Source organism: Dermacentor albipictus, chromosome 7 (assembly GCF_038994185.2).
Source record: "Dermacentor albipictus isolate Rhodes 1998 colony chromosome 7, USDA_Dalb.pri_finalv2, whole genome shotgun sequence".
Taxonomy (NCBI): domain Eukaryota; kingdom Metazoa; phylum Arthropoda; class Arachnida; order Ixodida; family Ixodidae; genus Dermacentor; species Dermacentor albipictus.
Genome location: NC_091827.1, coordinates 57,890,011 through 57,917,468, shown reverse-complemented (window position 1 = coordinate 57,917,468; position 27,458 = coordinate 57,890,011). Strand labels below are relative to the sequence as shown.

The 27,458-nt window shown below is 47.9% G+C and overlaps 2 protein-coding genes across 3 annotated transcripts in view; both read right to left on the bottom strand.

Annotated features, from left to right (window-relative positions):
* Positions 1-19,727, bottom strand: part of LOC135912616 (uncharacterized) — a 28,056-nt gene extending 8,329 nt beyond the window's left edge. Inside the window, exons 1-4 of the mRNA XM_065445111.2 lie at positions 19,607-19,727; positions 18,926-18,969; positions 9,246-9,327; positions 6,889-6,917 (exon numbers count right to left, since the gene is read on the bottom strand). Of these exons, the coding sequence (XP_065301183.2) occupies positions 6,889-6,917; positions 9,246-9,327; positions 18,926-18,969; positions 19,607-19,649 (198 nt within the window). The 5' untranslated portion in view covers positions 19,650-19,727. The remainder of the gene's footprint in view (positions 1-6,888; positions 6,918-9,245; positions 9,328-18,925; positions 18,970-19,606) is intronic.
* Positions 19,728-24,434: 4,707 nt separating this feature from the next.
* The window catches only part of LOC135912652 (uncharacterized), a 35,173-nt gene continuing 32,149 nt past the window's right edge, over positions 24,435-27,458 (bottom strand). For both annotated transcript variants that reach the window (XM_065445137.2, XM_065445138.2), the window contains one exon: positions 24,435-25,438. In XM_065445137.2, the coding sequence (XP_065301209.2) occupies positions 25,308-25,438 (131 nt within the window). In that variant the 3' untranslated portion in view covers positions 24,435-25,307. The remainder of the gene's footprint in view (positions 25,439-27,458) is intronic.

Below are 27,458 nucleotides of genomic sequence, written 5' to 3'. Positions count from 1 at the left end.
CATTCAGACGCCATGTTTTCTGTCTGGATCTGGTTGCGCCTTGGCCCACCGTATTCACAAATGCACGTCAACTCTGTTAAGTGGGAGGTACCGTCCCTACTCGTCTGGAGCTAGTATACAACAGTTTAGCAGGAATGCCATACAGTTATCGAGTTCGAAACTCAAGATAAGCAACTTTCAACGGCGCGCCCAAGCCGGACGGTGACGTAGTCGTGACCTGCGCCTACGTAGTCGTGTCCTCCGTGTGACGTCACTCGTGGTGACACGTGACTTCGACAGTTATTCAAGACATCTGTTATCTGTGCGATCTGTTGCTTGAATTGACGAATTGAAGTTTAGGGAAATAATGAAACACACAAACGGACTGTCTGCATGTTTTTTTTGTTTACTTCGCACCGAAGCAAGATAGATGTACTTCCGCTTCGTTGGCTTGTTCCCACGGTCGTGCGGTCACGTGCGCAGGTACTGAAACTATGCCATTTGCTACCGTGTTCCAGCGTGTGATCATGCTCTGCGATCCGCCTGTTCTGCCTCAGTATTCTTGTAGCACTGAATGACACCGCTTGTCCTGTTTGTTTGTCCACAGCGCGCAAAATCGTGCGCTGCGAGAACGAGACAACAGCTGGTGCGCGACTCCGTTGGCGGAAGTGCGTAGCGCCGAAAAAGAAAGAGAGGGGAGAAATACAAAAAATGAAGGCGGGGCCCATGACGTATCCGTCACGCGATCCTCGAGGTCCGGGGTATGGGAGAACGCAGGGAAGGAATTTCGCTTGCGTAGGCTAGACGGGGCGAGTGGAGAGAGTGTCTTGCTTGGCAGTGGAGCCCGCCTGCTGAAACCGTGAGTTCGCGGCACTGAAATGTTTTTATCTCGGCTGTTAACGAGCCGATTTGAAAACTTTTTTGCGGCAGAACGCTCCCTAGAGGGCACGTGACAACTTCCAGCGTATAACCAAAATTTGCTAGGGGGCATGGTGAGGGGCCGTTTAACGTAGCAGTAATTCACATTTGTCGAAGAAGCTGACTTTACATACAGAAAAATGAGTGCGCTGTACCAGTGCCTTCAGAGCTATGCGTTGCGTCTAGTGGAAGCATCTTTCTGCAAATTTTTCGACTCTGACGCGTCGTCCCGGCAGCTGCGTTCGACCTAGCATCGACTCCGATCACTGCCCGCCGGCCAAGCGTCGGTGCGTCGCGCTGCCGACCCCTGGGGCTTAGCACGGCTGGATATTTTCGGCGAAAATGGAGGTTGTTGTTCAAGGGGAGGATATTTCTCCTGAAGAATTTTCCGAGAAGGTCGGTTGGTTCACGATCAACACAAGCCGGCAACGCGGCAGCCAAGATGGCGGCCGCGAAGGAGGAAGCCAAGGTGTCGGCTCGGATCGAAGAGAGAGACAAGATAGCGGCCACGGCCTCGTGAGCACCAAATCAATCAAGATGGCGGGTAGGAAATTGGCGCTGCGCTCCGTGGCGTCACAGCAACCACGCCTACCTCCTGGCCTGCATAAGGTGATAATCCGACCGAGTGGAGGATTGAAAGCTCTATCTTTGGGTGGAGAAGTGAAGATATATGAGATTGTTCGAGCCGCTGCGGGCGTGAATTTGAAGGAGGCTAAGGAAGACATTATTCAACTTAACACCAAGCAAAACACCATTTTGGTGGGCACCATGAGTGAAGAAAGAATGCATCGGTACCTGAAGATAAAAATACTTCAGGTTGATCAGGCAAAACACGAAGTAAACGCCTACCTGTCAGCCCCCGATGGCAGTGGCAAAGGAGTTATTCATGGGATCCCGGTGGAACACACGGAAGCACAGATTCTGGACAACCTGGATTGTTCAAGGAACCCCAAAATCAGAGGGGTCAGAAGAATGGGGAAAACATCGACCTCAGTTCTGATACTCTTCGTAAACGATAGTGTGCCGTTTTGGATTTATTATGGAGGCGGGCTCCTCAAGTGCTTCCTCTACAAAAAGAAGTTTGAGGTGTGCAACGCATGCGGACATCTTGGGCACCGCTCTGATGTGTGTCCGGACCCGGACGACGTCAAGTGCCGCGGCTGCGGTACGGTGAAGCCACCGGATGGACACGTGTGCGATCCCAAATGTGCTCTTTGTGGAAAGGGACATGAACTGGGCAACAAGAAGTGTCGCGAGATCTACCGAACTCCGTACATCGTCAGGAAACGCCGGTGGGAGCGGAAGCTCCAAGAAGAGGAGGCGAAGAAAACACCCTCGTCTGGGCGAAAAAGCCGATCAAGAAGCCGGGAGGGCTTCCGGAGCCGCTCCGGCTCCTTCCCTCGCCTCGATCACCCGGACCGTTCCAGCTCCAGGGGCTGCTCCAGCTCCAGGGATCGTTCCGGCTCCGGGGTCCACTCCGGCTCCAGGGCAAGATCGTCGTCAAGGCCGAGGAATGAAGCCAACAAGCAGAGGGAGGTGAGCTGGGTAGATAAGGTCTCCCCAAAAAATACGGAGTCCGAGGAACTCGCCAAAATGAGAATCACGGTAGAGAAACTCATTAAAAGAGTAGATGACCTCGAAAAGGAAAACGCTATGCTAAAAAGGGAGAAGAAAGTAGCTAACGCAGTCAAAACAGCTAACACGATTGGAACCCACTCAACCGTTGAAAGCACTGTGGCGATGCAGGTAGATGACACCCGCTCCCCACCTCTGAAAAGGAAACCTGGCGCGAACGCGCCACAAGAACCCACAATGGCAGATCTGTGCAAGAAAATGGACGACTTCCAGGCGAGCTGGGAGGCAAAGTTCGCATCAGTCATCCAAGCCATACAGGCGCTATCGGAAGAAAGCCAGAAACACAGGGCCGCGTTGGTGAGCATTAATAACTGGCAGAGGGAAACAGAGCAGAAGGTACATGGTGGTTCTCAGACGGCTGCGACCCTAATACCACTGGGTGATAATCCACAATTCAATCATGGCCAGTCACAATAAACACACGATTTGGCAGTGGAATTGCCGCGGGTACCGTCGCAAAAGGGCGGTCCTACAGCAGCTCCTTCTTGGCAAAGACAATCCGGACGTAATCGCTTTACAAGAAACTGCGGGGATGGCAAAATTATCGGGCTACATATCATTTAGTACAGATGATGGAAGTTCCGGGGTAACCACCCTGGTGAGGAGAAACTTGGCAGTCGTTAAGCACGACACGGAGGTTATCAACGTAGACCACGTCCTTGTTGAACTCATTCCAGCAAAAAAGAAAGAAGGCAGCCTCTTTGTTCTCAATATCTATAGCAGCCCGAAACAAAGGAAGGCCCGATTTGGACCTCTTCTCCAAAAAACTCTGCGTATTGCCAACAGGCAAGCTTTGGTAGTGGTGGGAGACTTTAACGCCCAACACGCTGCCTGGGGGTACAGAAAAGAAGGAGTTAAGGGAAGGGAACTCTGGCTGGATGCACAGCAAGAGGGGCTCACCTTAATGACCGACCCCCAAACCCCCACTAGAACGGGGAATAGTGTCAGCATAGACACCTCACCCGACCTCACATTCGTCAAAAACGTGGGAGATGCAACCTGGGTTAATACCCAGGAAAACCTAGGTAGCGATCACTTTATTCTCGAAACAGTGGTGAGCGCAGGCCCTGTCAGGAGAAAAGGCAGAAACCAGCTAATTGTTGAATGGGATGCCTTTCGCGAAATAAGAAGGGAGACGGCAGGGAATGAGATAAGGGATATTGATGAATGGGCTAAGAAACTGGGCCAGGACGTTAAAAACGCCACCAAGGAAATAACGGAGGACTCTGCACTGGAGATAGCGGACAGCCACCTCCTCCATATGTGGGAGGCTAAGCTCAGCATGGAAAAACGGCTCAGGAGGCAAAGGTGGAACCGCAATCTCAGGAGACGGATCGCTAGGCTCAATAAAGATATAGAAGATTACGCGCTCAAACTAACCAGGCAGAACTGGGAGTCCACCTGCGATAGGATGGACGGAAATATAGGCCTAGCTAGGACATGGAATCTACTCCGCTACCTGCTGGATCCTCAGGGCTGCAAAACAGCGCAGCGACAGAACCTTCAAAAAATTCTTCACTTGTACGAAGGTACGGAGGTAGATCTAATGAAGGACATACAGGAGAGATACATAGGGGACACTAGCAAGGAACCCCTACCTAACTATGAAGGCGTAGGCAACTCCAGCCTAGACGAACCCATCAGCGAGGCGGAGGTCCGGGCGGAGATTGCCAAGCTCAAAACCAAATCAGCTTCAGGCCCGGATGGCGTTAGCAATAAAATGCTACGCAATCTAGACGATAACTCTATAACTGCATTAACTAACTTTATGCAGAAGTGCTGGGAAGAGGGTAAACTACCAAATCAGTGGAAAACCGCTAGGGTGGTGATGATCCCAAAACCAGGCAAGAAACTCCAGATAGAGAACTTAAGACCTATCTCTCTAACCTCTTGTGCAGGCAAGCTTTTGGAGCACGTTATTCAAACGCGGCTCAATAACTACATGGAGGATAATGACCTCTATCCGCATTCGATGGTGGGCTTTAGGCCCAGGCTCTCCACCCAGGACGTGATGCTGCAACTAAAACACCAAATCATCGATGCGGAAACGGGGAACGCAAAGGCAATTCTAGGGCTGGACCTAGCGAAGGCTTTTGATAACGTCACACATAAAGCCATTCTTGAGAACCTCCAGGACTTGGGAGTAGGCGTACGAACCTACAATTACATTAGGGACTTCTTGTCAGACCGAGAAGCAAAAATCCAGATTGGAGAATGCCAATCGGATGACATTAAATTAGGCAGTAAAGGGACCCCACAGGGCTCTGTGCTCTCGCCGTTTCTTTTCAATGTGGCCATGATCAAACTCCCTGAAAGACTGGAGGCTATTGAAGGACTAAGTCACAGCATATACGCTGATGACATTACGTTGTGGATAGCTAGGGGCAGCGATGCCCAAATAGAGGAAACCCTCCAAAGGGCTATCCAGGCAGTTGAAGGTTACATCGGACCTAGGGGACTTAAATGCTCACCGCAAAAATAGGAACTGCTTCTATACCAGCCGAAAGGCAGGGCCAGTAAGGAGGAACCGCAAATCTCTCTCGCAGCTGGGGGGATCCCCATTCCAAAAGTGGACAAAATCAGAGTTCTGGGACTTTTGATTCAGGCCAACGGTTTTAATGGCGAAACAATAAGGAGACTAGACGGCTGCGCACTGCAGACCATGAGGCTGATCCGCAGGATCGCCAACAGGCGGTCCGGGATGAGAGAAGCGAATCTAGTTAGGCTAGTCCAGGCCTTTGTGATAGGTAGAATAGCTTATGTTGCTCCCTTCCTCAGTTTTAGGTCATTCGAGAAGAAAAAGATTGATGGCATCATACGTAAAAGTATAAAACAGGCGCTGGGGCTTCCCATCCGCACTGCAAATGAAAAGCTTTTAGCTCTAGGGCTCCACAACACGCTTGAGGAGATTATTGAAGCAGTGAGGATCTCGCAGTATGAGAGACTTGCGGGAAGCCCTACGGGCAGGAAAATCCTAGCTAGGCTAGGCATAAACTATGAGGGGCAGGAAGGCATCAAAGTAGACCTGCCGCGAAGCGTGCGGAACCGACTAATAATCCCACCACTACCTCAAAACATGCACCCAATCCATCACAAAGAACGCAGACAGAAACGCGCCGAGGCTCTTGAGAAGCGCTTCAAAAACTCGAAGGACGTGCTCTACGTTGATGCTGCAGACTATGGCAACGGCCGCATGGCCCTAGCTGTAGCGAGCGCTGAAACTAGATTGATAGCCAGTGGCACAGTTTCAACGGATTGCTCTGAAATTGGAGAAGAATCTGCCATAGCACTTGCAATTGCAAGTACTTCAGCCAAAATTATAGTCAGCGACTCTAAGGTTGCGATGATGAACTTTGCCAGAGGCAGAATTTCTCCCGAGGCGAACAGAATCCTGCAGACCTGCAGAGATAGCAGGAAAATTGAAATAATCTGGGCACCTGCGCACGCCTCCCTCGCTGGGAATGAGGCGGCCCACGAATTAGCTCGAGGACTCACATTCCGAGCTGGTGGGCTAGCCGAAGGCTTCACGGGGCGAGACCGCTTAGTGTGCTACAGAGAGATCACACAACACTACAGACTAGGGCGGGTTAAATATCCTCCGCCTGATGCATCCTTAAACAAGAGCCAGGCCTCCACTTGGCGTCGCCTGCAAACCAACTCGTTTCCAAGCCCGGTGTCATGCAGCCTCTACTACCCGGGTCAGTACTCTAGCCAGTGTAAGCTATGTAAAGCCAGGGCTAATCTTAATCACATCCTGTGGGAATGCCCACAGGCTCCCTCTGAGGGAAGAATAAAGTGTTTAGAACAATGGGAGACCTTATTACTCAGCTCCGATCCGGAGATTCAACTGAAGACCGTCCAACTGGCCGAAATCGCCGCTAGGGTCCAAGGACTCCTGGCCGTCGTCTAGGTGGGAAGACTTAAAGCCTTCCCTACATCTGTTGGACAAATAAAGTTTTACAATCCAAAAAAATCTGCAAATCAGGGTCGTCGCTGCCCCGTCGGTCATTTGGGATTAACGCTCAAGCTGCGATAAATAAATAAATAAATAAATAAATAAATAAATAAATAAATAAATAAATAAATAAATAAATAAATAAATAAATAAATAAATAAATAAATAAGCAAATAAATAAATAAATAAATAAGTTATGGTATTATTGGACATATTTCTAGATTATGGAAATTTGTGTTCCGTAAAATCTCGGGTGGTGTCTGCCTCACGCCCGAGTAGTAGTTTCCCGTGCATTCACTATCGTTAGCGCGTTAACGAGCATGAAAATGCTATATTTAGCTCTACAAGCGCACACATGTGCATTAATTCGAGGCGTTCAAAACCAAATAATAACCACTTACAGAACAAGAAATGTTCGTCACACCAGTGCCTGAAAATTAAAAAAAAGAAAAGTTGTGTGTTGGTATATCACGCGATCATTGTGGTGCTCAACCTTCGAACGCTTAAAAAAAGGAATAAATGAAGAGCAAACATACCCGCGCATGGGGCAGGTACTTGCCGTGGTCATTAAATGTTTACCCACATCAAGAACGAAAACTGCGGCTTCGCGCGGTTTTATGTTCCTGCCTCCTAGCTTGAGCCGCTATTGCTGTCTCATACTGCCTCAGATAGTAATCACACTCATACCAGATAATGTATGTTTACAACTGTTGCAAGTAACTAGCAGGCGCACGGACGATGTAGCAGCAGCCAGGAGAAGCCGCCAAACCAAGCGAATGCCCGGAGCTGGAAAAAGTAATTCACTTTATTCTGATGTTGAAGATGAGATTCCTTCAAAAATGACGCAATCGCCTGGTTTGGGAAGGCCAAGAACGGTGTGGAATCATAACAAAAGTAGGAATGAGAATACGAAAGAAACAGGTTATAAATAAAATAGGCTAATGCGTAGTGCATTGTAATAAGCTTTGCAAAAACAAGAAGAAAAATAAATGTAATAATAATAATAATAATAATAATAATAATAATAATAATAATAATAATAATAATAATGTAAAGCAGAGTATGGACGTAACGAGTATCTCACAGATTCTTAACGGGTTTGTTTGTTTATTTAATTGGCCGTTTGGGTATTTGAGGTGTAAAATTTCAAGAAGAAAAAATGAATCGTGAAAGCATGCTACCGAATGATTAAAACGAGGAAACATCGTAGAAATCCGAGCAAACGTTCTGACCTTCTTCATTCCCGTGACACCATCCCCATGGGTAGGGAAACGGTCTGGTGCTTGACATCATGCGACATCTTAACACATTTCTTGCGAAATTCTGACCTTCTCAACGCTAGCAACAGACTGGTAATTTTACTTCTGTACGAGGTAGTGCTTTCTAAATAAAGCCTGGGTTCAAGTTAAGGGCACCATACCCAGGTGAGCGTAACTGTGGTAGACTCCTTGCACAGCATGCTCACTGGAGACGACCACTTAACGTTACCGACTTGCTCAAGCAAATCATAGGCGTAAAAAAAAGAGAAAACAAAACTTAACTAAGACCACTGACGCCTGAATTCAACCATCCATGTAGGTGAGCCTATGTTCGAGGTTATATTCGGCGTGCCGAATTATGCTTTTCATTTACCAGCGCAGGCATTTTCTGCGAAGAAATCCTGCTACGATTTCGTCGCCCTTCTCCCCCTTCCTACCTTTACGGTGTCCGTGCCATATTTCATGTTACTCCGAATGCTTGTGAGCATATCAAATTGTTTTTATGGATGTGCGGAATAGTGATTTCGCATTATTACAGGAATGTGTGCTCACAGGTTACACAGTGCAGATGCAGAGTGACGAGCAGAACTTAATGCAAGGTATTCTAAAAGTTCAACTAAAGCATGCACACGCAAATGCTGTTACACCAGATTTCGTAGGTCGTGTATCTTCAATGTGCCTCTCTAATACAGGCTAGGGCCCTCATTGTATTGAAATATATATTTTTTTAGATTTTTTAGCTCCTCAATATTTAGAAAGTCTCATTGCCTCTGTGATCAGCACATTCAATGCGTTAAACGGCTTTTTGCATATGCTTAGCGAACAGCAACCGGTATTTTTGCTCGCGAGTCATACAAAGTGCGCATCCATTTAACTTGACTCGTATTGCTCCGTATGTTGGGCACTGCACAGGTCAAACTTGGTGTCCAGTCGCAGGAAACTGGACGTAGGATATAATGCGTGAGTCTCAAAGGTATCGCATAGCACAGACCAATCGTAGCAAAGTGGATATAGAGTAAAAATGCAAATCTTACAGTTATAAAATATCAGTAGTTACAGCAAGGTAGCAAGGAAGGCGCTTTTCGTTGAATCCATGTCGGGCTTTCGACAATTTGTCATCAGACTCTCGTGGCTTTTTCATAACTTTCGAATGATTCCTAAGCGGAACAGCTTTGCTCTTCATCTGCGGACAAACAGCAGGGATCACATGACAAAAAATATTCTTACGCTAGAACTGCGCGCATAAGTGGATGACAGCCAATGGTCATGTTGGGTATATTATTTACCTGAATCGTCCTACCAATGGCACTCCCTCGGGTTAAACTCCCTGCCTTTTCTCTCTCTCTCTCTCTTTCCTACCCATGGCAAAGAGCTATTACGAACGAGAAGCATTGCTAGTTTGGCACCACACGAGCAACCGACAGTTGTAATTATGACAGTTCTTGGCGAAGGCGCTGGGACCAAATAAATATATGCCACAGTACTTCTTCAATGCTTACAGTACTTGTGAGTCTCGCAGGTCGAACTTGTAGCGTAATTACGATGTGCGATGCATCTTGTATGGTTGTTGCAGTCGGCGTCCTGCGCAGAACGATTAAAGAATAAAAATTACTCTCGAGAAATAGCAAACACAAATAGAAATAAAGAAGCCAATGCATTTTTTTATATCCCCTGCAATTTATCACCTACTTCGCAAACTAGCGTCAAAACTCTGTTCATATGCGTTGCAAACTTGTGCAATAATTTCATCGTATTCACATCATTTTCTTTTTCTTCTGACATGGTAGTGAATTTCCCAATATGTCCAGTCATGGAGAGCTAGTGGCGGATTTTGAATAAACTCAGATTGGAATAGTTTTACGCTATCCGGGCCCTGGTCCCTATTCATAAGGCGCGTAATGCTCACGGCAAGCTAGCGGGCGAGTGGACGTCATGCAGAACTCAAAAACCTATAGTCGCAAGTCGGTAAACTGGCTAATGAGTCGACTCACTCACGCTCACTCACGGTGAACGAAACGAACACAAGGCGAAAGCTGAAAGGCGGAGCCAACGTTTCGGCGAGCGGACTTGTCGTTTTCAAGACAACTCCACTCGTCGAAACGTTGGCTCCGCCTTTCACCTTGTTCTCATTTCGTTCATCGTCTTGAATTTCCATCTACCCGCCTTCTCCGTGTATTCACACCGACTCGGACACACACCGACCCGTTAGTCTGAGTGAGCAAAAGGATAGAAAGTTGGGCGAGTTGGTACGGTAACATGATCTTGAATTGTAGCGCGAAGTGACACAGACAGATACGTCCTGTCTGCTTCTAGTCTCTGTCTGTGTCACATCATGTTACGATTCAACATCATGCTAACCTGAGTGAGCCCGGCTGAATAGACCTTTGCCAAGTCTCAGTACAAGCGAGGACCGGCTCAGTAGAATTTTGGTGAGTCTGAGTCCAAGTGAGACGGGTCTGAGTAAAACGAGTTTCAAGCCTGAGTGAGTTCCAAGCAAAACACATAATTTGTTAGTGAGTCTGAGTGAATTACGTTTATTTTGCCAACCTTTGTCTCTCTTGTGTTTCTCTCTTGTGTCCGTCTCAGCACGACTAATATTTTTCTATGTCTACAGTTGCGTACATGGTTTCATTGTCCAGGAAGGAGGGAAGAAGGTGAAGCCAAGACCCCGTACCTCGAGACGTACGAAGCTTAAGACACGGGGGTGCGAAACAATCTGCTAGACGACGGACTCCGTCGCAAGGTCCAGGCAATGTGAGATCTATGCGTGAACCTCCACGCATCCAGAAAGGAAAGGTAGAGGACGAGGCTACGCAACTCACCTACATTCGAGATATGTTGACATCGGCCCGAACCGAGCTCGTGTGTCAATATACAGTTAAAACCCCTGTAAGCACCCCCGTTACGACAGTAAAAAAAAAAGAAAGAAAAAAGCCGCAGTTTTGCTTGAAAGGCAAAGCATTAATAGTGATATAACTTTAAAAAAAGCACACGAAGTGGCATTCTTGTGAATTTTTGCAGTAAGCATTAAATTGACAAGTCCGGTGTCACGTGCGCACTGGCAAACACGAACAGATCTCGCTCGATGACAATGAACACTTGCGGTGACAATGCTAGCGTATGATTGCTTCGGACTGGCTCTCACTCTAACGCGTGTCCGACCACTTGAGATTACATGCCCTCCAACACTAGGCCTCGCGGAAAGACAGCGCATATGAAGCGACCAGCCATCTCGGCTCGCCCAGAGTTTGCACACGCTGCGGCTTACCCTCAAGGTAACGGCGTTAGCCATGCGTATCCACGGCGGGGGTAGAGGTGGAGACGCATCTGCCTCCCCTTTTCTCTTCCCCTAGCGCGCGAGTTCGCCATCGCCCCCTCTCCAGCGCCAACTAGCGCCTGTTTGATCACGTGACCTCCAAATTCGACCCGGCGAGAGATGGGCGCGCGTTAAGCTATTATCCTTCCAAGCTTACCTTCGCACGCTTTTGCTAGCAGCCACAGCAAACGACGCGATCTGGTCGCACTTGGACTTTACATGGAAACTCCTGGCGACACGCACGACGACAGCGATAATTCGCCTGGAATTGTCGCAGTAATAGCCACGTTCAGGTTAAGAAACATATAACTACGGATAGTGGTTCGCGCTGGTCCATCAACGACCAAAGCGCATAACGTTAACAAGGATATGCTAAATGACGTACGAGCTACGGAAAACCAATGCTAAGTCGTATTCTGTGGGAACTCAACAAAATTTCTGTGGGAAAGAGCTATGACTTAGTATGGCTACGTTGAAACAGCTAAACAACATATTTATAAGTTCCCAAATTTAATTTTTCTTATTAACGCGTCACTGCGTTTTATAGTGTTTTTTCTGCACATTCCATTGTTTTGTTCTATTCCTGTATGCAAATCTGCATCCTTCATATGTCGCCCGTTGCTCTTTGGTCCCATGTGTACAAGAAGAGGACAGGATCCCTAAAGCTGCTAACACAGCTTCTTCCATCTCCATCCGGGTAACAAGTTTGTTGCAAATAAATATTGTGTGATTGATAGAACGGGAGTAAAAAAAGAAAAACGCAACCATTCTAATCATGGAAAAACTATGAAAATCCTACGTGCCACGGGAAAGTTTTCAGGAATAGCTGCTCCTGTTCAGACCATTTGAAAGTATAGACCACACAACGAAGTTGTACAAATTTTCACGGGAAGGCGGTGTTGGAACAGTGATTTCTGAGACCGAATCGAATGCAAATTGAATAGTGCCAGAAGGCAATCGAATCGAATATCGATAGTTTTGAATAATCAACTGCAGTTATCACAATTTATGTAAAATTATATTCACATCCCAGTATTCTAAAAGTCAGCGAGTTTCTGTCACTACACAGTATACGTTATGAAGCGCTATTTATTAGGAGCACAAATGGAGCGTTAAGAGCAAACGAGTATTTTCTTCGCATGCACAGGACAATTCACAGAGAGCAGATGATGGCTGTATAGCCTGTAACGTATGGCTACCTAAGCGACGTTGTCTGCTCCACTGCTCAAGTTCTCATGGTTTATGCCACACCATGCACGCGGGGGGTCAAAATTCACCTGCTCCAGTTTTTATATTTCATTGCGCGCATTTGACGTTTTGAATAACTCGAAAAGTATTCGAGAAATATATTCACACTTATGAATAGTGACTATTCGATTCGAAGAGCGAAACACTAGCCATTAGATTAGTTATTCGAAAGTTTCGTATATTTAGACAACCCCTTACTCTTTAATCGAACGTAGAGGTATGGCACACCAACACCGATTTTGCATCTGACAGAAACTTAAGTGCGTCGCACAACCCTTCCGCCCCCCCCCCCTTCCCCACCGTGACAAATTGGTTTGGACGAAATGTACTTTTGGAAATACAAGGCCGAAGCTCCATGACGGGGAATTATCGTAAAGGTAGACGCTTTCGTCTGCTCGTCGCTAAGCCTAGCGTACTGCCGTTTGTTGCGCGTCGCTTCACTTAGCGGGGCACTGTGCCCACACTCTCCTCGTACGCGCCACTTTTCTCACCGCACAAACTACGTCTGCACATAGCACGTGGCTGCGCCTATCACGTGACATGGCTTGCGCGTGCGTAACGGCGCCACCCGCTGCCTTCCGAAACTCGCGCTATAGTGCGACCTCGACGATAAGAGGGCAAGGGCCTCACTCTACAGGTGACCCTGCGACCCCGAATTGCCACAAAATGTGTTTTTCGCACACTAGGGTTAAGAAGAGCGCATACCTTTGAGCCGATAACTGACTCCCACGCCACACGCTTCTCACCTAAAGCCCATTTTTCGCTTTAACTAAATTTTTATTTTGTTCTTGAAAGTTAACGAGGGCCACTTGGGAAGGTGAAACTTCTCTAATGCATTCCTCGTGACGCATATTTTATGTATTAAGTACGTTTTTAGAGACTCCGGACACACTTCTAGTGGTCCTTTTGAGGCTGAGCGAAAAAAAAGAGGACATCTTCGGACCCAAGTGTGAGTAGCCGGATAACGCTTCGCGTTAAAATTTTGCGCCCGTGGAAGCACGACGACAGCACTGCCAATGATGACAGTGCGACGACACGAACGTGCCCCGAATGTATAAATAGAATTGCTATCGCAAAAATACATTGTTGAGACGTCCGTAGAAAAAGAAATGGCAGCTTTGCACGGAGGACCCAACATGACAGAGGTAGCAAGAGTTAGTGTTGATCACGAACTCCTCGGACGGCGCATGGTATAACTATAGCAATATGCGAATGTACGTGCACGCGCGAGTGTGCCAGAATTTACGGCAGCCTTAAAAAAAGCTTTAACGCTTCGCAAGTAGGACCGGGGATAGCTTCTCACAGGCGCCACTGAACTGCCCGAAGAGAGCGGCGCCCGGGAAATGGCGTCGCTTTAAGATTGTGAACACTAATGTTGTTTCGCTCTCTCTAATAGTTAGAGAAGGTTTAGGATAAAAGGCGCGCGTTGTGAATGAAATGTTTTATCTCTTTTGTTTTGCAAGCGGCAATTCTTTGAAATGCTCTTTTGTTTTGCAAGCGGCAATTCTCTAAAATGCTGAAGAATTTGGCCAAGTATATAAGACCAGGTTTGAGCAACAATGGCAGTTGTATGGTGCAGCATTCACCTTGCATGGGCATATGTAGCGTGAACGTTTCCCGCCAAGGAGAGCGAGTAGTCGCATGATCATTGAAAATAACCATTCTGTACACTGTACATATTGAAAATCATGAAGTGTAATGTGACAATTACTTCATGTCTAACTGCGTGTTTCCCTGGGTCTATGTGGTAATGTGTTAGTGAGGGCGGACTCGGACACTTCTTTGATAACCTGCCATGTGTACAATGCTTCGTACTTTGTATATGTTGTCATCCTGGTGGAATTGGGCCGTGTTTGTGGCTCAGTGTTCGTATCGTCTCTTGTTGAGATAAACTTTTTCCCGAACGCGTCCTCTCTGGACTGCGCTGCGAAAGTAAAAAGGCACACGCAGCACCTTCTGCTATGCCTCTTCGCAGGGGGTTCAAGCGCAAGAACGTAACATGTCAATTTCGTCTGCTTCTGAAGTTCTGATGGGCTGTGCTCAGCTGCGCGTCCGCAGCAGCGAGGCGTCACAGCCAATCAGCACTTTCAGCAGCAGACAAAATGGAGATCACCAGTAGGTGGACTCTTACAGAATACCCTCCTCACCTCCCCCCAGCAGTACAGAAGGCACTGTGACGATGCGCAGGCGGTCCTCGCTCAAAAGTTGCATACATATGCATGATAGCGACAGCGACGCCGAAAATTTGTCTGGACTGTCTGTACAATTTCTATCCCAATAAATAGAATTCCGGCAGGAGGTCGAAATTATTGTGGAGACGTCAACTGTATCATACGCGCCTCATAATCTGATAAACCACTGCGCAGTTTCGAAACACTGCAACTCCACAATGAACGCGTGTTTGACACGAGAGTTCAGCGAGCAACATCTACTGGTAACCACGAACGCGCTTCGAATAAACCAAGCTGCATGGCACCCGCGTGAGACCATCCGCGTTGCTCCGACTTTCACTGTCGCTTCCGCATAAAATAGTTTGTCCACGTTAGTCCAGTGTGCGCAAAATTGAGCAATGATCAATCGTTTTTCAATCTAAACTACCTTCTTTCAATTTATTCAATTTTTTTATCATAAATGGGCAAAGGCAAGGTACACAAATCCTTGGCATAAATTGTCTGTTGTGCCTTGTCCATGGGCATTTTCCGTGGTGGCGTGTAGAGCAGCATAGGTGGACCTTCACAGGCATATCTGTACTTTCTTCAGTGTGTGTATCACGGTATTCAAGGCGCGTAGTGTGCTTCCTAAAGCGTTGCAGGAAATAGCGCATTTTCCTCTTCACGATTTCTCTCTCTCTCTCTCTAAAGGCTCCTAAAGTGCGTGAATAATACGCGTCGCTCAATCCTCAATGCCGTAACTTTCTCCGCGTCTGAGGCTGCCGCCTTTTCAAGCTTCGACCTGCGCGCGCGGATTCTCGCAGTCTATGATACTATCGCGCTCGTTGATCTGTCACGCTCGGGGACGATTATCGTAATGGTGTTGGTTCAACACAAACGAGTTTTCGTAATGCGCGCACTTTCCATGGTATAACATTGGTTTTATTACGATAACGATTATGCGGATTCTAGAGGAACCTTCCCGCCGTAGGTGCCGCCGCCACCGCCGCCACCGCCGCCATGCTGTAACGCTATCAAAAAGACATGCACGTCTCACGAACAAAGTTTTAGAGTATTATAATAAAATCTTCGAGTATTAAAAGCACACAGGACATAGAAAAAGAAACACGCACCACACGTGCTCTTTCTTTTTTTACGTCCTGTGAGTTTCTCGCGCTCGAATTTTTTTACTCTAATGCATTACCAACTAGCCCACCTATCCATCCTTGCGGAGGTTTAGCGCGTCGATACAGAGACGCGCAGTGCAAACTTTTGTTGCGAAAACGACGAAATACGCGACACACCCGCGTTACCCTATTCCGTCCGATCAGCTGGTCAAAGCACCATCCTTTCTCAATAAACGTTTTTTGTTATTGTGGAAGTTGAAACTCTACCACATGGTTCGTGCAAGTAGAAAAGGAACAAGTACCCATACGTGCACGCACTACGGCAGTAATTGTACGCGAAACTTTCACGGGCCAGCGAGAGCGAAATGGCGCGTTACGACACGAGACCCATTGCCGATTTCAGTGACGAACGCATCCGTCGGTCACCATGGTTAACCTTGCAGAGAAGGCGTGTTGAATCGCAACGCACCACGCGGTTGACCTTGCAAGAAAAATAAAAACGCGCCACAACGCGCCAGTACAATAATGGTGAATTCGGCAAATCGCACCGACGTACATCGGGCCGCATCGGGGTACCTTGGTGTGACCGCGATTGATTGAAACGGCGCATCCAGGCTGCGCACCGGATCAATTTGTCGAATTCGCCATACGACACGCGCGGCGAGTTCGGCGACGAACGCAGCAAATTCGGTGACGAGCACAGCGAATTCGGTGACGAGCGCAGCGAATTCGGTGACGAACGCAGTGAATTCGGCGACGAACACAGCGAATTCGGCGACGAGCACAGCGAATTCGGTGACGAACGCAGCGAATTCGGTGACGAACGCAGTGAATTCGGCGACGAACACAGCGAATTCGGCGACGAACGCAGCAAATTCGGCGACGAGCACAGCGAATTCGGTGACGAACGCAGCGAATTCGGTGACGAACGCAGTGAATTCGGCGACGAACACAGCGAATTCGGCGACGAACACAGCGAATTCGGCGACGAGCACAGCGAATTCGGTGACGAGCGCGTCCCGAAGCTTCTCTGTCTTCGTCGCCAGCTTGAAGATGCGGCGCCGTGGTGCAGTTTTCGTAAAGAAAATTCTTGCAAAGCGACCCAGCTAACGCTTCAAGCGCAGCGCCGGCTTGCACGAGGAAAATTCGTAAAATGCGTTTTTATTTCGCCTGTTTCGGGCATGCGCACGCGCGACCTTGCAAGGTTTAGAGCATTGGGCTTCTTTGCTGGCGGATACACATCTATCCCAGAAGCGCAGAATTAAACCCGATGGATGCATAAAAAAGACAGAATAAAACACACTACGGATTTTTCCACGCGCAAGCCGGCGTTTGGAGACGCTTGGGGCGTCGTGCAACAATTTCCTTATGAAATGATACAACTTGGTAACGCGGAAACTAAGGACGAGACATAAGGAAAACGACATGCACAAGCGCTAACCTACAGTTAGAGTTACATTACGGAATACGAACTATAGCGCTATCTTCTACATTTTCAATCCTTATGAAAAGTGGACTCGCCACACAGTGGACACAAGTGGACTCGACACACACACACACACACACACACACACACACGCGCGCGCGCACGCACACACACGCACACGCACACGCACACGCACACACACACACACACACTCACTCACTCACTCACTCACTCACTCACTCACTCACTCACTCACTCACTCACACAAAAACACCTATCTATCTATCTATCTATCTATCTATCTATCTATCTATCTATCTATCTATCTATCTATCTATCTATCTATCTATCTATCTATCTATCTATCTATCTATCTATCTATCTATCTATCTATCTATCTATCTATCTATCTATCTATCTATCTATCTATCTATCTATCTATCTATATATCTATCTATATATATATATATATATATATATATATATATGGTTAAGAAACAAGGAACATATCTATGGAAGAATCTCAATACTTCGGCCACCGCAACGTTCTAACATCAATATTTTTGTCACAAGTGTAATCCTTGTTGAACTACGTACCATACCAGACCCCCGCGTCAATGTCATCCTCCAGGTCACATAAGCGCCCAGAAATCGTGATACACCATAAATGTAGAGGAAGGATACAAATAAAGCTGTGGCTTTATTCAGTGACACTTGTCAAGTCTGAGTGGTGAGAAGCACGCAAGATATTTCAATTTGACGCCATAGTTGGCCTCGAAATTGGCGATGTCGTAACACGAAGTTTTCTTTCTTTTTTTCTGCAACCCTGTTGCAAAACAAGTAAGCATGAAAATGTTGCTCGTGAAAAAAAAAGATGAAAGCGTGCGTCACGTTCTCTTCGGCCGCGCTCATATCTTTTCGAGCAGTTTCCCCTGCGCCATCTAGGTGTGCGTTCGAACGAAAGCATCGAGATTCTCGTCGTGTAAATTTGGAGCAAGTTATTGTCCATTACGGCACACCTATGAGTGCCAGCTTATTTCGTAGGCGGCACTTTGGAGCTCTTACGACCAACTCTCGAGTAGAGCAGAGCCACAAAAGTTGGCGGTCGTCCGGTGTATAACACCGGAGCAGCTAACTTCGACAGCTAATGTGCTCTTCAGGTGTTGCACGCCAGGCCGTTGCCCCGACGCAAAACGTAAGGGCCGGCGCTGCACATATTCTTTAAAAGAGATAATTCCTCCACCCGAGCAAGATAACGGGGAAGGGATCCGACACACGGAAGGCGTGTGTCCTCAGCGTGGAGCCACGTGCGTGTCCCGACCGAGAAGTAATTTTTTTTAGCTAAGTGTATAGCGCCCGGTTCTGAAGGGCGGTGGGAACGGTGAGGGCGTTGTCACGTAGGATTTCTTGGGGGGTGGGGGGGGGGGGGTATTCTGTAAGAGTCCACCTTGCTGACGGTCTATTTCGGCTGCTGCTGATTGGCTAGGGCCGCTCGTCTCCTCCTCTCTCGTACAGCTGCATCCAATCAGCAGCGGCCGAAATAGACAGTCCACTATGTGGACTCTTACAGGACGCACCCCCTGGGGTGTAAACATAGCGCGCGTTTCTGTGAGCTAGCTCATTGTGCTTCTTCGTACGACGTCCCTGCATCCAGTGAACACGGGTATGAATGGAGAACTCCTCTGAAGACTGTGCATGTGTTGGAAAATTTGTGGAGACTTGGAAGCTCTCTCGGGGTGTTTTGTACAGCGCTAAGTAATCGCACTTCTCATGCGCAACCGCCAGGGTTGGTGGAAAACGAAACAGGACTGAATGACATCATAAGTAGCTGTCGCCAGTGCGAATGAACCATTCCGCGACAGCTGCTGTCCCCGTGGGCAAATATGAAACATTAATATCGTCAACTACTTACAGTTCTGCACGGAACGGCGATGTCACAGCGATGAGGCACTGCCACTGGACAAAGAAGTATTCGCAGAGCTAAGACACAAGCGTTTCTTTCATTATCAGACATCGAGTTCTCGTTTGTATCATTAGGAGAGGTGAGCGAGGAAAAAGGAATTATTTACATTGTTTTTTTTTCAAAAGCGTGACTTTCGACGTTTGATTGCGAAACGTTCTCCTGAATGCACCCTGAGGGAAATAATTAGCAGACGCAATTAAGTGACGCTTACTTAAGCCCCGTGTTCGTGTTTAATTTTCCGATTAAGGTGAGTGAATCGCCATGAAGTCAATACCGTATTGTAGTTACTGGTCCCACAGCAACGGCATCGCAGCGAAGCTCGCACGTCTGCTGACCATGCAGCAGCATCAAGCTATTGGTGATGTAATCGAGTCATATCATTTGTGATAATAGACTGGTCACTAAACGCAAGGATAGAATATAAAAAAAAAACATTAACTGAGTGCAGGTTGTGCTATCAGATTTATTAGTATTTTTTTGCTTTCGCCGTTTACAGCAAGGACGGGACATACGGCAACTAGGCCTAGCTGGCGGAAGCACCTCTATTTGCGCAGGTGCAACTCATTTCTCTGTGTAAGCAAGATTTGTAAGTTTACCTTAGCGTATCGATAGCTTAAGCGAGTAACTTACGCAGTGCAGCAAGGCACCAGGCAAGGGCTGCGTGGACGAGCATCCCCGAGAGACAGGTCGGCGTTTCAGGACTGTACGTTGCTCAGAGATTCTTAATAATGATGATTTTCGACTATGGCACGTACCCGCATAGGGCGATGCGCCAAGGATCCGGTGGCAGGAGATAACATGATTCAAAGACCGCGTGGTATCCTCGAAAACCAGCGTCGCGAGCGATGGGAGTGTTCGCTCCCCCATCCCGATCTGGATGGCGGGGACTCCAACGGTTTGCGAAGAACCCAGACATACGCGTATGGAAATCTACGCCGGCTACACGCCATGTCCTCCATGGCTTGCCCCAACATGTGCCCGTAGTGCGGAGGCAGGCTCACTCTCGCCCACATCGTGTAGGAGTGTGAATCTCGGCGAATCTCGGCCCCCAATATCAACCAACAGGCCCTGCCGGGAAATATATTTCAACGGGAGCAGTTGGAGACTCGAGTTGCCAGTGAAGGCAGAGGGGTGCTACTAGCAAATGGCAGGAGCCACTGAAGCCCTAGACAGAAGGAAGGAAAACTTTATTTGGTCCTGCAAGTAGTGATAATTAATCACTAAGCGGGCCGCTCCCACGTCGGGACCGGAAGGCCAAGCCTCACGGCCACATCGTGAGCCTGCTGGACAGCCCAGAATTGTTCATCCAGGTCCGGGCTGCGGTGACCACCCATTTGCTCCTTCTACACCCCTTTAGTTCAAAGGGACACCATGCTGTCAATATATATATATATATATATATATATATATATATATATATATATATATATATATACAGAGTTTCCTCAAAACATGGCCCCCACCTCGACGCCAATTGGGCCTAGAAAGAGATGAAAACTACACACAACGATAAATTAGCTAAACAAATAATCAAATAGGAAAATATTGGGGGACACAGGGCCATAAAAATTTTGATTCAGCATGCATATTTATTAAACAATTGAACCATAAATAACCCGCACCTATAGCAGCGTGACCTTTCGGAGGCTTCAACGAACTTGCTGCCATGATGGAACTTCTGCTGGCGCCCTAATGACGTGCGCCAAATTGCAATAATTTTGACATTGATTAAGTTAAGCCTAGATTACTCAACGAGAGAAAATGTTTATTCAGCCCGTGATGGTGATAGTGATGAAGATCGTGATACGACCGTATTCAGCGGACCATCCACAACTGGGCAGACCACCGCATGTCGCAGAATCTAATAAATTTCGAAGGTAGTGTCGCTATCTGCCACGAAGGCCCATTTTTTTATGGCTGTAACAATTATGCGGGCCCTCGAGGCTCATTCGCGCCGCCGCCGCCAGGCTGCCACAGCATCAGCGCATCAGCAGTCTAAACTCACACGCCCAAATTGTTAACTCCATCGTTATCATTATTATTTTAGGCACCTATAATTAAACCGCCCGATTCTTCGCCAATCCCCCCACTGTGGGTATGTGCCATGGCCAGTCAGGACAACAACAACAACAACAACAACTTCTAAGACGCGCAAGTGCGTTGAGCTGGAGAGGCAGCGAAGCCAGAGCCGGTGTCAATTGGCTCTGAGGCATAGTCAGGGCAGCGTTCAGCTTTCCCCTCCCGTTCGCTGGGCTCTCCGAAGCGACATCTGTCACTTCCATGGCACTTGTGCTTAGATTAACGCTCAGCCGAGGCACCACGCCGTGACCGCGCTCCTGGTTTGGTGGAGCACCAGTTTGCTAACCAACTAAAACCTCCACTATAGGCAGAGTAATAATGAAAGTCGCAAGACAAGTCAAAGTGTAATTTAGGTTTGGTTTGTGCACAGCGCAACCAAACAGCACGAAAACTTACCACTGCATGCTGGTATTGTAGTTGTGCGCACCAGGATAGTATTTCTGACGAGCGGCTATGCGCGTATGCGTTGGTCTGAGCGGCACGGACAGTAAGCGCAAAGATAAAATAAGAGTCCCTAAAGCTTACTTTTCGTACATTGGGCGTTGATAAACTCCGGCTATGTTATTTTGGTTTAATCTCACGCGCCATCGGGGATCGATGGCTGCAGCGCCGTTGCCGGCGTTTCCCATCGCACCAGCAGTGTGGGGCGCCTGGTAGATATATCAGGGCACTGTCTCTCTTGCGCAGCAGCAGTTGTACCGCGAGCTGCGTCGCAACAGGTAGCCTCCACGTATTGTGAGGACCTGGTCCGAGATCCTCGAAACCAGCACAAGGCTCTCCTATCACTTTCACTGCTTCGCAATTAGGCTGAACTGTCATTTTTTTTTGAAAAGCTAATAGCTTTCTGTGGCACTACCGCCCGTACTGCCAATGCCAATGGAAAGGCATGTTCTCGAGCGCAACGAAGCTGCGGAGCGCGTTCATCGCCAAACGTCGAGGTGCGCGCGCTGCTGTGCTAAAACTTTCTGGGCCACCCTTCCAAGTCCATCAAAAATACTAAACATACCACAAGCAGTAATCATAAGGCAAGCGCACACCGGTGAAATCTTAACGTAAAACTACAAAATATAGTTCAAGAGTGACAGAGAGAGGGAAGAATTTATTTACAGAAAAGCAGAGAGGTCGGCCAGAGCTATAGCTTCCTTTGGCATGCTGCTCTGCATCTTTTTCAGTGACTGCAAAGCACATAAGTGCTCGAAATGTGGAAGATATGTACCCGAATAACATGCACACTCTTTGGGAATGCCCCGTTACGCAACTCATGAAGAGACATTATAATCATTGACCGCGCCCCGTCAACCAACTTCGTGGTAACAGTGGGTCCGTATGCCGAAGGGGTTCAGAGCCACAGCTCTGTAAACCCTTGGTCGAGTTCACCCTGGAAATTCTTAAAGGGGTTGAGGAGTAAGGACTCGAGGCCCGGACATTTGAGACCAACAATAAACATTTATTCTCCTTATATATATCTCTCTCTCTTTCTGGCGTCTGAAGGTTTAGATGTTGCGGCCAGTGGGGAAGCGTTTCTTCGCCGCCATGGGCTGACGGTTTCGGGACGACTGCCTTGTCACAGCCCGCTGCACTCATCTTGTCAAGATGCGACGTTTATTTATACATATCAAACTGAAAGAAGGCGGTAGCCCCACTATTGGCGCCGACTGCTCCTTTGCGCAGGGAAAGCAAAATAGAAGTGCTAAATAAGTGACAAGAAGTGTCCTCTTGCCGGCTGATGAAAGCTGTGTGTGTGTGTGCGTGAGACACACACACACACACACGCACACGCACACAGGCACACACACACAGAGAGAGAGAGAGAGAACAATTTTATTGTTTGCTCGGGATGGCGTCAAGGGAAGGGGAAGAAGTGGGAGATCCTCTTCTGTCCCTTTTCCCTTTTAGGCGGCAGACAGGAGCCCTTGGGTCCCTGCAGCGTCTTCAGCCTTCCCGACGTGTCGGACTTGCACTTCCGGATCGGAGCTGAGCAGCGCGGTCTCCCACTGCTCCACAGGCCTCATTTCTACAGAAGAGTGATCTTTCTGTTGGACGTGACTACGTTTGAGGGTGCCCGATCAAACCATGCCCTGAAGGTCTGCCCTGCCTTTGCAGATTTACAGTTAGGCCGCGAAGTTATACGTCCTTTTTTTTGCTCACTCTAACTTTTCATCCCTTGTTTTTTCGCAATAGTGGTAATTAAATTGCCCCATCGTATATAATTCACTTATTATCGGTTTCTTTTTTATATTAAGTTATCCCAGCTTTTGTAACGTTGCACCACCCAATTTTCATTATTTTTTTTGGTATGCGGGCTCGCGTCATTCCTGACGGCAATCATCATCATCAACTCACACCCCTCGTCTGTACTCTGCGAACTCCATGGCTTGCACTTTTGAGTTTTCAGTAAACAGCGTCTCTCCGTCTCTTTTACTCCCCCTGCGGAGTAATTCGGCGATTCGCCGCCTACGGTGGTGGCCTTGACGCTTCACGCTGGCCATATTTAAATCGCTGCGCTGTACTTTAGCCTTAGTCACGACCTAGGGGCCCAGTTAATGGACACAATGACCCTTCCCGAGCTGTCCGCACCCGCTTAAAATTGCTCGCTTCGATATCTGGTGTGATGGCTCGCGCTATACATATATATATTTTCATGCTAAGCTTGTTTACAAGTATTGCTTACACTCTGCATATGGGATGCCATAGAAGCAAGATACTGTGTTATTCTGAAAAAAAAAATGTTCATCAGCTGATAGCCACGCTCTTCTTTCCCAAGCTGTGAATGAGTTGGTCTAGCGGCAGCCTAAGTCACCGGTGTGCGAGTTGTGTGCGTAAATAATCACATGCATGTAGGCAACAACTTCCTTACTGTCATCTTAAAACGAATGACATTTCTTGGCTCCCATTGCCTGCTTCTTTTTTTAATGGTTGGACGCTGGATACTCACCGCCGATAGAAAGGCGCCGATGGAAAGTGTGCGTACTCTCGAGGAACCGAGTCGCGGGATGAGTTCGTCAAACGCAAGTAGAGTGGCATGTAGCTTGTTGAGACGCACGCGCTGTCGCCGGTGAGCTTTGTGGCGACTGAAGTTTTGGGTCAGTTTCGATGCTGTGTCGTAGCTTCCGGCAAGGACAGCTCTCTCCTGTTCTCCAGCCGCCCTCTCCCCTTGTGGAAAACCTCTTTCTCCTTGTCGGTCGGTCGATCGGTCAGTAACTGAGAGACACGGTAACTAGAAGCAAAAGCGCGCCACTCACGGGACGGGAGGAATGTCACATCATCACGTGTTCAGCTGCCGCTAGCGTTGATTCCTGTCGACCTCCATGCTTAGTACCTGCTTTAGTTTATTGGAACAAATCCGACGGACCGTGAACAAAGGCGGTTGACGAGCAAATCATACTTTTATTTCGCGTAACAGCTGTTCCTGTGCGCAGCGCGTTGTAACCACAACCTTCCTTACAAAACACGGGGCCAAGGCGCTTGCAGAATGTCCACAAGGGCTTGACAAGGCGTGAAGCGCACTGAATGGCATGCTTGTACATGGCACTCACCATCGACTAGATACCGTTTCTAATAAGAAGTACAGGCATTGCGGGAGACAAAATTGTAACATTTGCACTGCAGTTGTAGTAATGACACGTATTTAGCTGAAAAAGAAAGTCCTTTAGCATGTTGAAAAATGTAAAGAGATTTGAAGAAAATTTCTCAAAGTTCGCCACTGATAGTTTCATGCGTGTTCGAATCGCGACCGTGTCACCGACTTATAGGAACAGAAGGCCCACAAAGAATTGCCATTTATCAGGTGACTGCGTTGATGTCCCGGCTACCATCGTTGAGCCTATATGCCCAATGGCGGTAGTCCAGCCTCTTCTTCCACCGAGGGGCTCTATGAGTAATGTCCACTACAGTACTTTAACTATAGCGTTTTCGCATGTTGTACGGGTTCTGTCGTACAGTTGATTGCGCAAGGTTACTTAAAAACGCGAGATTACCTTTTTTCTTAATTTTGTTTTTTTTAGGGGGGGCAGGGTTTGGTCGACAGTGCGACATGAATAACGAAAGTTATAGTTCGGGTACATGTACTAGTTAGAATAAACAAAAATTCGTCTCGTATGGGCCTCATAACCAGCGCTCCATAACGATACGAAAGGATGTTTCTTTCCTTCTTCTTTTCATCTGAAGGCACTGCCAGATTTGCAAAATAATTTTTGCTACAAGGCATTGCATCTAAGCGTCCCCGATGAGGAGAAGTCTTCCAGCCGTTCAGTCAATCACCACGTGCAGCTGTGAGCACCTCGGTTTCAGAGCGGCAGGGGTCGCACACGTATCCAGGGACACCAGGCGTGACGATGGCGATACTCCCGTCTTTGCATGGCTCCTGGCCCAGCTTACGAGCGCCTGAGTAAGCGAGAGAAAAAGAGGAAAGATGCTGTCTCCGTATTAGTATGAACCTATGCTATCCCCCCCCCCCCCATCAGAAGCTCAACCGAGCTCAGGCAGTTACATTAAGAATGCTTCAAACTAAATCTTATCCCACACCTTTTGTGCTTAACAAAATTGACCGGGACTTTCCCGCGGAATGTAAAAGTTGTGGACACACTCCGTGTCTATTTGATCATATGTTCTGGCTGTGCCCCAACCAAAGGGCTTCGGATCTCAACAGTGAGGAGGACTGGAGTCGGCGCATATCCAGCGATGTCCTCCAAGATCAACTCCTGGTCGTCCGGAGAGCTCACGACATCGGGAAAGCCTTTGGCCTATCTGTGCCTACGTGGGCGGAGCCACCAACATAGCCCGGGGGCTTGTGCCCTCGGACCCTAGTTTCTCTGGACTAAAATAAAGTTCTTGCCATGCCATGCCATGTTATGCAAGCCTGTGCATACTGTTATTCCAATGCCGATTTCGTGACGTCCGAGTCCTTTTAACTTCCTCGTTTAGTTTGAGCTTTTACAGCGAAGCTGTTAGCCCCTAGTATGTCGTAATTTTTCGTGGGGTGCTTCCCCCCAAGATACAGTGCTGCCACCTAGCGGCAGCGGCCACTCATACAGACATGAAACGCAAGCTGGAGAAGGGATTTGTGTTGGAGTTATGTTTTCTTGTGTGCTCCAAATATGAATTATGTTTTATCGTACATTCGAATTGCAGTCCGATGCTAGCATCTCTGCAGGCTTTGCGTAAGTCGTACTTTACGAATTTTCCGACGCATTTTGCTTTGAGACATTCGAGAGCTTTAGTTTAGGGGACGCGAACGGCTTGCGTGCGCAAGAACGAGGGGCGACGGTGCTGCCCATGCGCAGACCCGCACGTAGGTGTTTGCGCATGCGGAGTACCGTCGCCCCTAGTTCTTGCGCACGCAAGCCGTTTGCGTCCCCTTAACTAAAACTGTTTATTCAATTAGTTCAATAACGCGCTTGCGCTAGGCGGTGAGAGTACAAGAATGAGAACGTTTGCTGCACTTCGGAGCACGTGCCTACGCACGTGACCAGCGTCTGCGTGCGGTGTATCTGTCCTTGATGCGCGGGTGCCCTTCCTTCCCGTTGCATCTCTCGCAAAGCGTGGGCTGCTACCGCAATCGACATTATGTAAGCATTACCATTGAAATGGCGGCCGGAAAAGGGCTTTGCGTTTGAGTTTCCGTGTAACAGAATTATGTTTTGTCTTATATTCGAATTACGATACCGCGCTATCATGTGTGCAGGCTGTGTGTGCAGTCGTACTTTGCAGATGTTCTGACGCATTTTACTTTGAGACATTCAATTCGTTCAGTAACGCATTGGCGTTAAGCGGAGGGCCTACAAGAATGAGGTTGAGGACATACGTCGCTGGCGGTGGTGGTGGTGCTTGTCTAACTTGGCCAACAGCTTCGCTGTACATTCACTTTCACAGGGTGGAATGGAGGCGGATTTTGTATTTACTATTGTTCAATCTATATCGGTTATACTGGTTTACTCACTTATTTTTGCTTGCCTCCTTTTGTGCATCACAATTAGGATCCTGGGGTTACCATTGGACAAACTCTATTATTATTATTATTATTATTATTATTATTATTATTATTATTATTATTATTATTATTATTATTATTATTATCATTGCAGCGAAGAGATTGTAGAAGAGACGCTAGTGGGTTCAGCGCTAGTGGGTCGAGCGCTCCTGCTCAGCAACGGCTCTCGTGCTTGGAAGCTGTGACTGCCCTGCCCGTCGATGTTGCGCTGCTCCCGAGCTCTGTCAAATAAACACCCTTAGAATTGGTGGAGTGTGCGGGGTAACCTCAGACGATCATCCTGGAACTCCGGTCCCGTACCTTACCATCTACCATGCCCCAAGACGCCTCCCAGCAAACGCCTCCTCCTGCACACACTGTGTGACCCGGGGTGCCTCGTCATCGCGACCCTCCTATCTACACTGGAGCGGACGA